This window comes from Paramormyrops kingsleyae, chromosome 23, assembly GCF_048594095.1.
Source record: "Paramormyrops kingsleyae isolate MSU_618 chromosome 23, PKINGS_0.4, whole genome shotgun sequence".
Lineage (NCBI taxonomy): Eukaryota > Metazoa > Chordata > Actinopteri > Osteoglossiformes > Mormyridae > Paramormyrops > Paramormyrops kingsleyae.
The window spans coordinates 20356204-20369668 of record NC_132819.1 but is presented as its reverse complement, the minus strand read 5'-3'; the positions used below and the strand labels follow the sequence as shown (position 1 = coordinate 20369668).

At 45.2% G+C, this 13465-nt stretch overlaps 1 protein-coding gene across 1 annotated transcript; it reads right to left on the bottom strand.

Annotated features, from left to right (window-relative positions):
- Positions 1–128: 128 nt before the first annotated feature.
- Positions 129–12219, bottom strand: LOC111848271 (neurocalcin-delta B-like). The gene is made up of 4 exons (XM_023820131.2): positions 12015–12219; positions 3028–3449; positions 1886–1991; positions 129–1642 (listed from the first exon to the last, which is right to left on the bottom strand). Exons 2-4 carry the CDS (start codon positions 3403–3405, stop codon positions 1545–1547), a joined length of 582 nt encoding a protein of 193 aa, XP_023675899.1. The 5' UTR covers positions 3406–3449; positions 12015–12219; the 3' UTR covers positions 129–1544.
- Between the last annotated feature and the right edge of the window lie 1246 nt (positions 12220–13465).

Here is a 13465-nt window from a genome sequence, read left to right as displayed (position 1 = left end):
CTTTTGCTCCTGTGGCCCCCAGACATGGTTGTGGTCGTCTGAATGTTTAATTTGTTCTGGTTATTTCATGCTGCCCTAAAAACGGCAGCTATGAAGGGAGATTTTTTGAAGAAAACGCGCAAGGTGAGTTTCTTTGGAAAACATGCAGGCTTTATTGAATCCCGTGGCTGTGGATGATTGGCAGGTGATGGACACCTCCGCTGGTGAACAGAAGGATTCGATTCAGATGGTAAAAACAAGTGAGACTAAATGAGTCCCCAGTGCAAACAGGCAGGCCAGTACAACACGTGTACTGGTGACATACAGTGATGAGCTGCAGATTTGAACCTAGGATCGCCATCCTGCCGTGACAATTGTCACTGAGAAATGCGCATCCCCTCACTTCATCAACACGCCTAACACAAGCGTCCATTTACAGAACACACTTTCAACCTGACATACAAGACAATCACTCACTCAAAACTAAAAAAAATGGCAGCTGGGTCACCTCCTTCTACTGTAAGATAAGATGCCTGTTTTCTGACGTCAGTATATTCATAAATAAACACAAGCATTTTTTCCTCCCCAGGAGCTCTGAAAAGTTACATAAACAGAAAAGAAGAACTTTTTTTGGTTTGTTTTTTTGCTTAAGACTTCTACTTTTAAAATGTCACATTACACTGCACTGATGATCAGTAAATTCCCACAAGCTTTCCCTCAGCCTGACTTTCAATCCCCACGTCTCAGAAATGCAACTGCCCAAAAAGGAAACAGTTCAGGGAATTAAAAAAAGGATATTCAGTAATAACCTTGGCGCGGTCTAACTGGCAGAGAAATGCCTATTTGTGAAGCCGCAGCACGCACACACGCCATCTGGTAAATTCTCCAGTACATGCCCCACGAAGCCTTAAAAAACAGAAGCAAAAAGACAGCTTTCACATCAGAAGGTCAGAGGTCATCCTAGTCTACAGTTCAGAGGTCAGAAGTCATCCTTGTCCACTGCCAGCGACGTCCAGTGATGAGTCCTAATATGTTTCTCATGCTGGAGGAAGCATGGTGTCGTTTTCCGAGTGTCCCTATGAGTTGTATTTTGGGGGGGGTTTCAAAGTTCGATTTACAAATTAACATCAATTTTCTTCTCAGAAGTCCAGCTGTTCAGGGAGGGAAATCCTCAGAGTGAACAGGGCCATAGTTGAGAGGTGGCACATGTGTGTGTCTGTGTGTTTGCATGAGCGATGCACATGTGTGTGTCTGTGTGTTTGCATGAGCGATGCACATGTGTGTGTCTGTGTGTTTGCATGAGCGATGCACATGTGTGTGTCTGTGTGTTTGCATGAGCGATGCACATGTGTGTGTCTGTGTGTTTGCATGAGCGATGCACATGTGTGCCTGATTGTCAGTTTTTCTGTGAGTTTGTATGCATACACACATGTAGCCCCCACCAGTACAGTTACACAACATGCATTTGTATAACTGACTGTGACGCTACGTGTTCAGATAAAATGACGCTTAAAAAGTACAAAAGGAACAAAATAAAAATAAATATGGTGAGGTGAAATGCTGGCTCAGCCCAGACTGGTGCTGCTGGGGTCACACTGCAGCAGACGCACGATGGAGGGGTCGTTCTTCGCTCCCTCCACAAACTCCGCTAAGGACAGCTTGCCTGGAGAAAACAGGCACACCAGTAATAACCTCAGAAGCAATTTCTTTGTCTCTGCTGCAGTTCCACTGTACCACCAGTAGGTGGCAGTATATCTACATGTACAGTCTTTCCTTGTTGATTATAAACCAACTCTCATGCAGCTCCACCCCTATGCTGGTTCATGATCCAGGCTTTCACACCTCCTTGATATTCCAGCATTGCAATGTCAGCTAGTAGCCTATGAACCGGCAGTCTGCCACTCACCATCACCATTGGTGTCCATCAGCTTGAAAATCTTATCTGTCCGCTTCTCTGGCGTGGCCTCGTCCTCAGGCATCTTCATCACCGAGGACACCATTTTGTAGATTGCCTGAAGGAGACAGTACGGCGGCACACGTTAGGTGGGCAGAGCACTGCATTATGGGTAAACTGCAGGAACGTCGTCCACAGGACATTGCGGGCAAGCGGACTGATGGCTGTGGGCGGATTCTTTTCTGCAGGCTGTCTGGCGTCCCTCCTGTCATTCCTCAGGTCAGCCCACAACAAGCAAGTGAGCAGGCAAACCTTGAGGTCGGTCCAAGGCCACAATTTATGGAACATATGACATGCAAATATGACGGGTGAGACAGATGCAAAGCTTCTCCGGCTGCAGTAATAACCAGCAGCCACAGCTGTGTTCTGATGCATGCCTCGCTAGCCACTCCGGGCCTGCGGCAGAACCCAGGCGGCTACACCACTGCCAAGTGTCACGGGTTTGTGCAGAGCAGAGACATGTGCTGTCAGGTTGACTGTAATCAGCCCATGAGGGTCATATGGACCCCCCCCTCAAGGCAGCTCTCTGTGGACTCGGCTGAACTAACCGCGTGTGCTGATCGCCATCAGCAGTCAGATTATTCGCTGGTGTGTTTAGCCTTTCAGCTTTCCGGACTTTGCGGAGCTGACTGGTGAGGCATTCAGAGAAGCAAGCGGGTTTATCTGCCAGTGTGAGCTTCCTTCTGAATCACACCAGGTTCCTCCTGAAGCCACACTCTGGAAGGTAAGGGGCTTCAACACACCCTTGCTTCGTGTTATTAAGGGCATCTTTTCCTTCCAAACTTCCATCTGATCTGGCAGGCATGTAATTTTATCAGCTAGCATCACTCAACAACCATCATCATCATCATCATCATTCTGACAATGATGGGCATGGCTAAGAAATCAAGCACCAATGACAGACACTGATGGGCACAGCTAGGGTTCAGACCTCAAAGTCACTCCCCCACAACCAGGGCTAAGCCTGTGGGTTACAAATGCATGTACCAGAAAACACAATCTTAACAATGACTGACTGACCATGTCTCTGCTCTACATTTACACGTGCTTGGCATCAAGCATGCAGGCATGCAAGGAGTGGGTACGGTACCAACCTGCACGATCTCCAGCATCTCGGCCTTGCTGATGTAGCCATTGCCATCCAGGTCATACATGCTGAAGGCCCACTTGAGCTTCTGCTCCAGCCTGCCACGTGACGTCACACTTAACGCGATGATGAACTCCCGGAAGTCTATCGTGCCATCACCGTTGGCGTCAAAGGTACGGAAGACGTGCTCGGCGAACTTGGAGGCATCGCCGTAGGGGAAGAAGTTCCCATAGATCTTCTTGAACTCATCCATGGAGAGTGCCCCACTGGGGCAGTCACGCAGGAAACCCTTGTACCACTCCTGGATCTCGTACTCGCTGAAGTCCGTGCTCTCCAGCAGGTCCTGCATCAGCTCCGGGCGGATCTTGCTGTTCTGTTTGCCCATGTCGCACAGTCAGTTTTGGCTGAAGGGCCTGGAGTAGGGAGAAGCTGGAGGGAAGAGAGCCTGGCTTAGTTTGCGAGACTATACCTAGCGTGACGCCGTTTTGCTCCACCGCAACACACCAGGTCCTGACAGCTTCATTTTCCACTCGGCTGCATCATATTTCCTCACACTCTCCCTCACATCTAGCACACTGATTTTTCACAGCTAGAGCCCCATCCCGAAGCTACAAGCAGGGCAGTTCATCCCGGATCAGCATGCATGCACATTAAAGTTCTCAGCCATCGCCCACAATGACCTGATTCCAAAAGGAGCTTCTAGTGCTAAGTGTGACACAGGAATTCACAGTTAGACCACCTGTGAAAGACAACCTGTGACTTCCCATTGAAAGGAGAGAATTTAAGCATCGGTAATAATTTCAGGGAAATTTTATCAGTTCTTGAATTGTTTAATGGGCACATTTTGTCTCTAGTGGCAAATATACAATGGCGAATAAGACAGTAAGACCTTCAGAGCCATCTGCTTTTCTGTCATTCTTTGTACCCTGAGAACTTAGGGCCGTACAAAGAACAGGGAATAGTTTAGGGCTATTGTACACTCCTTAGAGTACACTGTTTGCAGAAAGAGATAATGTTTCTAAGTTCAGATGATTGAAAATGTGAATAGAACAAGACCTTGGATGCAAGTCTACAGCTGTGATTAAGGCTGATCAAGCTGACGCACTGGGCGTGGGCTGGAGAACCCGCTGGGTCCTGGTCCCCCACGTCCGTCAGAGCCCAGAATATCCAGCATGATGCGCAAGAAGAGACAGCTGCTTGTGAAAGCCTTCCGGCTCCATCCCATCATGGAGGGTGTCATCAAGCATCCTTCTCAGTCCTCCGGATGCCTTGACGACTGAGCCCAGAGGGGGGTTGAACCCAGGACTGATTATAAAAAGCGGTGCCTTCAAGAGCCATAACTACTGTGAACTGTTTCACATAAAGATGCAATGACTGGAGGCTTTCCTTGAGCGCCAAGGAAACAGATAGTATCCGACTCGTGCTGCCTTTTTGTATTTGTTGGCCTAACCACAGCTCTGAAGTCGGGAGAAGGAGGAGCAGTTCACTTCATCCCAGTGGAGCAGAGTGATTATGGGTGGTGAGAATCCAGAATCTGAACACCGTGACCTCCAGTGCAGATTCACAAGCCCGGAAATAGAAATGCAGACAAAAGGTTTTTCTAAGAAATGTCAGGATTTTTTCCTGCTGGTTCTTTAAGGTGCTGTAAACATTTTTCTGACAACACTATAAATAAGAATTACACATCTGCATCCTCATTCCATAATTCATTTATTTTGCGTAGTGTTTCATACAGTCGTCATTGTACCCATGTTTCATTACATCAGAAAAAGGAAGAAAAATAAGTCATCATAATAAGAGACATTTCCTGTATGGAGAATATATCATGACTCCTGGCCTCTGAATGCTATTTTTTATTATAAATATATATTTTTTTGCTTTTGATGGGGATTAATAGGGTTTTTACAGGTAAAGTGTAAGAAATTTGATATTTAACTTCAAACCAAACATGTAAATAATGATTTTTACATACATCGTGACATTTAGAGCAACTTCTCAGCTACTGAAATTCCTAAATGTGGTACATTTGCGAACAGTTTTCACATCGTTTTCTACCATGTAATGTTTAACTGGCACTCTTTTAATAACATAATCTCGATGTGATTCCGAACTCACGCATACCACCTGCCCCATTTGTATCTCACACGTCTTCGCATGCGCTGCATTACACGTCTCAGCAAATTTTACCATGGTGCCCGATGTGTACCACTTCGTTTCACAACACTTTCATAACCCAAAAGTTAAAAGTCAACAGAATCATTAACCCAAGTGGTCAGTGACATGTTTCACAAAGCCGGATTTCTTGCTTAGCCAGATAACTTGTCAGATGAATGGTTTATCTCTAGGCATTTAACGTCTTGTTTGTTAATGTCATATCAGGCCTCTATATTTTTTTGTTTACAAAGCCTAAAAGGGAAATGCAATTTATGTTAAAATATTCAGTTCTTAAGTTGTGTTGTAATATTAAACTATGATTAGGCTAACTCTAATCTGATAGTGTTATAAAATGAACAGAAAAAGACAATTAAATCGTTAATCGCAATTAGTTGTATGATAATTGTCAACTAAAATTTCATGATTGTGACAGCCCTGCCTGTAAGATATAATCACCATAGGCAGTATAAAAAAAATAAAAAACCATGGTTTAACCATCACAAACAGTATAAGAGTGAAACCCCCAGTATGTAACCATTATAAATGGAGTAATGTGAGAGGCTTGTTTGATTATGGAGATTTACTCATGGTCCAAACATCAAAAGGAAACTGCATCTGTCCGTTTTATTAGCTACAGCAGTTCCTGAGCTCAGCTCAAATCCTGTCGTGGGGAAAGGGAGACTAGATACTTCTGGGAGGGGTGAAAAATTCATCCCACCTCTTCTGGTACACAATCTTTGATGGGATAATTAGCCAGTGACCAGTAAGCCTGCCACTGTGCTGATTATTGTGTCTGTGTAACACTCTAGGAAGAAGCAGTTACTGACATTAACTTCTTCAGCATGGCTTGTGTGGAACAGCTCGAGGAAGTGACTGGGTAGCTGGAAGACTGCAGATGAAATCCTTGCTTTGTTCACTTCACTGATTTGGCCCCGGCTTTTGGCTACATGCTAACATTTCTCCAAGCTGGCTGTTATCACAAGGATAAATTGTAAACATTATGCAGATAAAACATTGTTCATCATGGTTCTGTGTAATGTTTACACAGAGAGGCATTAAATGTATAGGGGGAACAATGATTCAAAACAAAGAGTTCCATTAGACATCGTGCCCTAACTTTTAATAGACAGGATTTTAATTAATTCAAATGGAATTTGGTACTCCGTTGTGCAGAACATGGGCCAAGAGAGACCACTGGAAGCCAGGTGAAACCATAAGTCGATGGAGACCAGGAGCAATTAGAGACTCCAGGAGCCTGCAGGAACCATGAGCCGGGGGAGTGCTGGAGCCATCAACAACTGCCAGAACCCAACAGGAACCATGAACCAGTGGAGACCAGGGGTGAATCTCAATACCAAGAACGCAAAGATACTTGAGGTCTTGGCAAGACCAATCTTGCAAACTTGCCTTCCAAGAATGAACTTGGGGCACTATGAATCATGGGATTAGTCTCGTTTGGTAAGGGTGCAACCGATCTATCCTCGATATTTGGGGCAGAAAAAGACCAGCATCCGGGGATTTTTAATGTCCTTGTGTACTTGTATTCTTAGTATTAGAACAGGTCTTCGGCAATGGAAGATGACATAAAACAGGGACATGGGAAAACAAGTACACATATTGAGATTCACCCCAGGAGCCATCAGGGACTGTCGGAAGCCAGAAAAAACCAAGAACAATAATAGAAGAATAATAGAGTAATAGCAGAATAATCCTGCAGAGACGTGCACAATGCATACTGTACAAAAAGCAACATATAATGGTAACTCTTCTAAATCCTGGACACAAATGGCCGGATTATTTTTATTTTACAAAATTTCACATGCATGCTTCTCTTGCATCTCACTTCTTCAGTGAACATCATTTTGTAAGTCCAAAGAAGTCGTATGGAACTTCGGGAACTGTCCAGCTGCATCCACACACATAGTGGAGTACACCACAGTATCTTGGGCTAATGGATTCCTGGGATACTCAAGGGCTTACAGCAGGTACTACTAAGCTAACAGTAGCCGGCTGGGAAGGAGGATTGGGGGCTGGGTTATTTCTAGACCCCCCCTAGGAACTGTCCATTCTCTTCAATTAACCCTAAGGCTCTTACTGAAATGACTCTCAAAGCGATGATGCTGTTACGTAAGAAAGCGAGGAGTTGCTACATATGACCCTCTTCAGTGGGCAGAAGACTGCAACACCACCTCAGGAGATGTTGGTAGGTCAGTCAAGAACAGCGGCAGACAGTCAAATCCATAAAGGCACTTCAGCAGTTGCCTAACTAACCCATTGCTCCCTTATAGTAACGAACTATATACTGTTTAAGTAACTCTACTGCAATTACTGGGACTGACATGAGGGCGTTCAGAGTGACAGAAGATGGTATCTGCTCCCTAAGCTTTTCAGGCCGAGCTGATCCCACATTTATCAGAAGCAATGCCCTTGATGAGAGATACCATGATGAAAAAGCAGCAGCAACTGAATGCAATTTATGCTGTAGCTTCTCCTTTGAGTCTCTGTGTTAGCAAAGATCAGACAGAACATAGCAGCAGATCATGTAACTGTATATACAGGCAACTTTATGCCAACAAACTGAAAATAGAGGTGCACCAATCCCACGTTTTCAGTGCAGATGCAATCCCGATACCTGAATAGCGGGTATCGGCAGATATGAATACCAATCCGATACCAAAACCCTTTTTAAACTAGTAAATACAAATGAAAAAAAAGAAGCCAAAACACCTTTGCTAATTAGGCTACTAAAAGATACATAATGTACTGTTCCACCTCATTTGTATATCATGTTTTAAACGTTTTTGAGACATTTGCAGTTCAATTTGAATATCTTCCAAGTGAGTGTACACTAGGGACAAATGCTTAAAATGCCCCGCAATGTTTCTCCCACTGCCAACAGCGTCACTTACACTTAATTGCGATAGCAGCCCCTCGTGTTTCACAAGCTGTAGTGAGTGTGCAAAGCAGCCCAAGCTAGCAACTCCCAAATCATCCATTGCTTTTTTCAGATTACACACAATTTCATGCGCTTTGTTTAGTGGGATTTTCCTTTTTTTTTTTTTTTAAAACTTTTTTTTTACTTTTTTAGTGGGATTTTCCACTAAACTCTACTCCCACCTCTCAAAACTTTGTTTTTACAAAGACAAGTTGCTGTTTCAAGTGTAATATACTTCTAGGTTGCAAACATGTCTGACATACCAAATAGATTGACTGACAACATTAGCGTTCAGCTTGATTGCCACGAAAACACATCTAAAATGTGGAAGAGCCGCCGTGCGATTGATTGTGATTTAATAAGAAACAAGCTCTCTTTTTACAGACTGCTGAAAGCTACTTAACCATGGAACGGTCACATATGGCCGATACTCAATCCAGCTAATTAGGTATGGATCGGTGTCAATACTGATCCCAAATATCGGATTGGTGCACCTCTCAGCGAAATGACTGGAAATAAATCTTTCATCATTAGCTTACAAGCATTGCAGGAAACCTGAATAAAAGAATACAAAAACCTTTAAAATTCAGCAGTACCTGCTAAACCTCCTTGCCTAGATAGTAAACATAAGATAGCTGGGTTATGAAATGACATTCTCTAACTTCACACAGCGAGGATGTGCATGACAAAGAAGGACATCAATGCCTTGTGTACATCAATGTTTACACCTTTCGCACTTGTTAGCCCTTTAGCTTCTCAGGCTAAGGGGTCAGATTCCAGCTGCCACCTGAAGGTGGACTTATGCTCCTGGATACAGGATCAGTAGTTCCATGGCCTTAATCTTTACCGCACCAAACTCTATAGCTCCAAATATGAGATCAGTGGCTGTGTGATGAAGGACCTCAAATGGACCTTTAAGGGTTTGTAATGAGCTGTTGCCAAAACAGTTTTTTTCTTGCCATTTCCTGCCTCTTATCTAACCCAGGGTCCTGATTATCCCAGATCTTGACAGAAGCCAGTAGCTGCTTCATAAAACATTCACATGTGTTCAAGGACACAATTCAACTGGCCACATGTTCGACATACAGCTACAAGCCTATCTGTTAGTGACAGGCCGCACCTCTCTGCCGTGCTTCCATTGGCCATCTCAAGACACCATAAAATCTCATGGGAAATGGCTTCTATTTTAAAGTCTCATAGGTTTCACAGAACAAATAAATCGAAGTGGTTTTTAAGCAAAATAAAAAGATAACACTTGATTGCTAATGCATGTAATGCTGTTCAGAGACATAAGCTGCACTGTTGCTGTGCTCATGTCTGAGGTCACATACAGTCAAATGAATGCGGCTGGTTCTCCAGCAGCCTGAAGCCACTCTGGGATGATGTAGAAGCAAATGAGGGAGTTCATGGGGGTGACATCAACAAACATCTGGACTGCCTAAATCAGTTTCCCAGTTAGCTCAGAAACAGACGACATAAGAATAATAATAATAATTATTATTATTATTATAGTAATTGATACTTTACTGATCCCCATGGGGAAATTCTCTTCTTGCCTCTGTCATCTTGCTCTCTGTAGGTGAGAGCAAACTGGCCATGAAGGGCAGACGCCGCTTGCTGTGCCCAGGGAGCTGGTGGTTAAGGGCCTTGCTCAGGGACCCGCACATTTGCCGAGGCTGGGCTCCAATCGGCGACCTTCTGATCACAGGTACTGAGGCTCAGCCCACTAGCCACACAATACCACACTACAAGCGGCAATGCTGACAGAGGGAGAACTGTTTGGTATGGTTCTTCTTTTAATGTTTATCTGTAGAAATGAACTCTGTTGTGTTTTATGTCCACCAACTAAGGAGAATTCCCACTGTGAATTTAATAATAATAATAAGAAGAAGAAGAAGAAGAAGAAGAATTGACCTCTCCCAGCCTCTACCCTCTGGCAGGAGACTTGGAGCCATCACAGCCAAAACCAGCAGATACGGGGACAGTTTCTGTTCCACTGCAGTGTCCCTCACCGACAGTGACTGGTCTGCTAACAACAGACACTTTGCACTTCAGTCAGCTGACATCCTATAACTCTTCCTTGCATCACCCCTGCTCACTAATATTCTCTATGTAATCTAATGTAATCTATCATCTCTCTATTGCACACCGTTCCGCTTCTGACTGACTATACAGTCTAGTGTGAAAAGTACATGTAAAATTTCATGTGTGCATCCTTGTAAATTGGCTTGAAATTGTCTTGCATATTGTATTTCCTTACCAGAGAACACCCGCAAAACTGATATTTTATATATATAATATAATACGTTATTATGTTATATTAATATACTTGGCAAATAAAGATCTGTGAGATTCTGATTAAGGATCCAACCACTGGAACCCTGGAAAGTGGGTGGGAGATAAACCAGCCCTCCGGACAAACAAGAACAAAAACATGAGGTTCGGTTTAGAATAGCGAGCCTCATGGCCACTCCGTACGGTCTGTGTTTTAAAGAGTCCCAGTGGAAAGATCTCCCGCTTCTATACACGCCTAGTCTTTCTGGTGCAGGACGCGGCGTGACTTCACGGCTCATTACCCTCAAATGGCTCACCGCCTCTCGCCGGCGTATCTCGCCGGCGCATCTCACAAAGCCGGTAATCTGGAGATCAGGGCGGGTGTGAAAATCCAGCAGCATCATCAACATCAACATCCACATCGACAACTGCAAGAGTCACCGCTTCGCGGAGCTTCCGGTAAGATCTGCACAGCACGCTCGGGCAAACTAGCAGGCTTTATCAGATGGCAATCAAACCATTCGCTGTACACAGAGTGCTCCTTTTGTTATTTACGCACTGGGCGGGCACGACACGCGCGTGCTGAGATCTGAGATCACGTTTTATGCCTTTGGTTTGAGTCACACGCGATCACTCCAGAGCCCTCGTCTGTCCCACTGGATCCTGCACATGAGACCACTTTTAGGACACGGTCTCTCTATTTCGTGCAACTGTAGGACAGAAGTCAGCTGAAAGGCTCGGCATGTTTTCAGAGATTGTATGTTGCCCCCCACCTCCCGAATAAAAAACAAAACACAATCCTCAGCCCCGCCCAGGGTCCAGTGCAGTTCTGAGTTCTCCAAAGTGACGAGTGAGCAGGGTGGACTTTCAGATCAGCTCATTCTGCGAGCATCCCTACTTCCTGTTTCCTCAAAACTGCTGGTCATTCGCTTCCCTTGTTTCTGTCTTTATACCAAGTTTGAACTTTCCTCTCAGTCGGATACCTCAGCTTATCTGGCAAAATACCTCAATGACAGGTCTCATGTTAATCAGACTCAAACATCACATAAGGAGGACGTGGACATCTTAAAGTAAAAATTACCATTCACTTTAAACAGTTAAATAAACACTAACCATTAAGCTCCCACTTTTGCTGCCCCAGAGTGCGCAGATAATGAAAAATGACACATGTCGCCCGGGAATACGGCGCTGAACTGGATGAACAACTTCGGCAAGAGGTTGGAGCAGACAAGCGGGCAGCTTCTCACGACCCTGCTCGGGGTGTCCTTCGGCCAGGCCTGCCCTGCTGCTCCGCGGCTGCCGACACCCGCCTGTTGCTTCTGCTTGGTCTCACGGATCACATCTAATGGAACTCCCTGCGTGTGACAGTCCGAGGGGCGGCAAAGACGAGCCTCCGGCGGCTCTCACACCTCAAACTCATACACGGCGCCCCCCATCTCAGCCTGGTGCTCTGGCATCGGCTCCAAAGTCACGTTAAAACAAAAGCGTCGAAGTCTGAAGCCTCACCGAGCAGCGGTGCACCGTCCGACCCCCCCGGTCCCCGGTCACAGCGGCAGCGCAGCGTCCGACCCCTGGTCCCCTGTCAGGGCACCAATTGCAATCTCTCCATAAAGAAGATTTAAACTCCTCACCTTACTTATTGACTTGACAGCCAGCCGCTAACAGTCCATAACCGAGCACTTTCCCCAGCAAGTAGTGGTGGGAGCTACTCGGGGCGGCGGGCGACGCGGAGAGAGTGCGGACGGAGACAACTGAGAAGAAGCGGTAGACCCAACTCCAAACTTCACCAGGTTCCCCGGAGCCTTCAGCTCGGCGCCAAGACCCGCCCCCTTGCGTCACGACGCTGCGTCACGTGGGCGGGGCTAGTCCGCGTTGCTCCGGCAACAAGGGCACCGTGCTGAAATGATTTTGACCGGTCACGTATCAGGCTTTTTGACAGAATCTGAGCTTAAAGACACAGCATTGTTGTTTGTATCATTCCTATATCGATAATGCGAACAAATGTACGATTTATAACTGACTAAAAAAAATAATACACAGATAACATACTTTTATTTGTACAAGTACATTGAAATTCTTTGATTTTTATATGTTTCATATACTTCAGTATGACACACAAAGATACAGGTGACCAAAGTCTGGGGTCAGAGCACAGGACCAGCCATTTATTTCAGAGTCAGGGCTTTGCTCAAGAGCCTAACAGACGCAAGACTCAAACCAAGACACGTGTCCTGCAATGCATGAACTGTAGACAGACGTCTCATCTCGCACTGGGAGACATGCGCTCTTTTAAAGGATTAGACAAACGAGATCCCATCGTTAGCTCTAATTTAGCTAACCACCTTCAGAAACCATTCTTTTCACTCCAAAGTCAGCTGAATGTCTAATTTACCAATGTAACTGATTTAACTTGAAAATGTTGTGCTTAATGCAAGGTCCCAGTTAGACTGTAGTTCTTCTGAAGCAGGGGTACCCAATCTTATCCGCAAAGGGTCGGTGTGTATGCAGGTTTTTGGGATAACTTGTAGGTCAGCTGTTCAAACCCAGGTGTGAGTATTCTTTCAGCCAATCAGTCCTCTAATTAGTAATCCAATTAGGGAGTTGCAGCGAAAACCCGCATACACACCGGCCCTTTGCGGATAAGATTGGGTACCCTTGTTCTGAAGGACAGGACACATGCACATAACAGGTCCCATAACAGGTTCCATAATAGATCCTATGACAGAAACAGAAACAAGTATGACAAGTGTTGTTCACGGCAGGTATTGTTATTTTTCATAACTGACCATAAATATAACAAGGCAAACAGGAAGCAGGCGAGCCATGTTGAGAATAATACAGGTGTATGAAGTAACATGACAGTAAAACATGGTGCTGACATTTTCATACAAGATAGAAAAATGGGAAACATACCAAAGCATATTAGTATCCACACACTGCCCATCTTCCTCGTCCTGTGAACATGGGGTGGCTTCCTGGTGTTTTGTTGGGCCTCATTTGAGTACCATGTGGTGGGGGAAAGGGGGCCACCATCGGGGGGCAAGGAAAGTGGCATGCTGAAAGTGGCGGGGTGACCGGCACA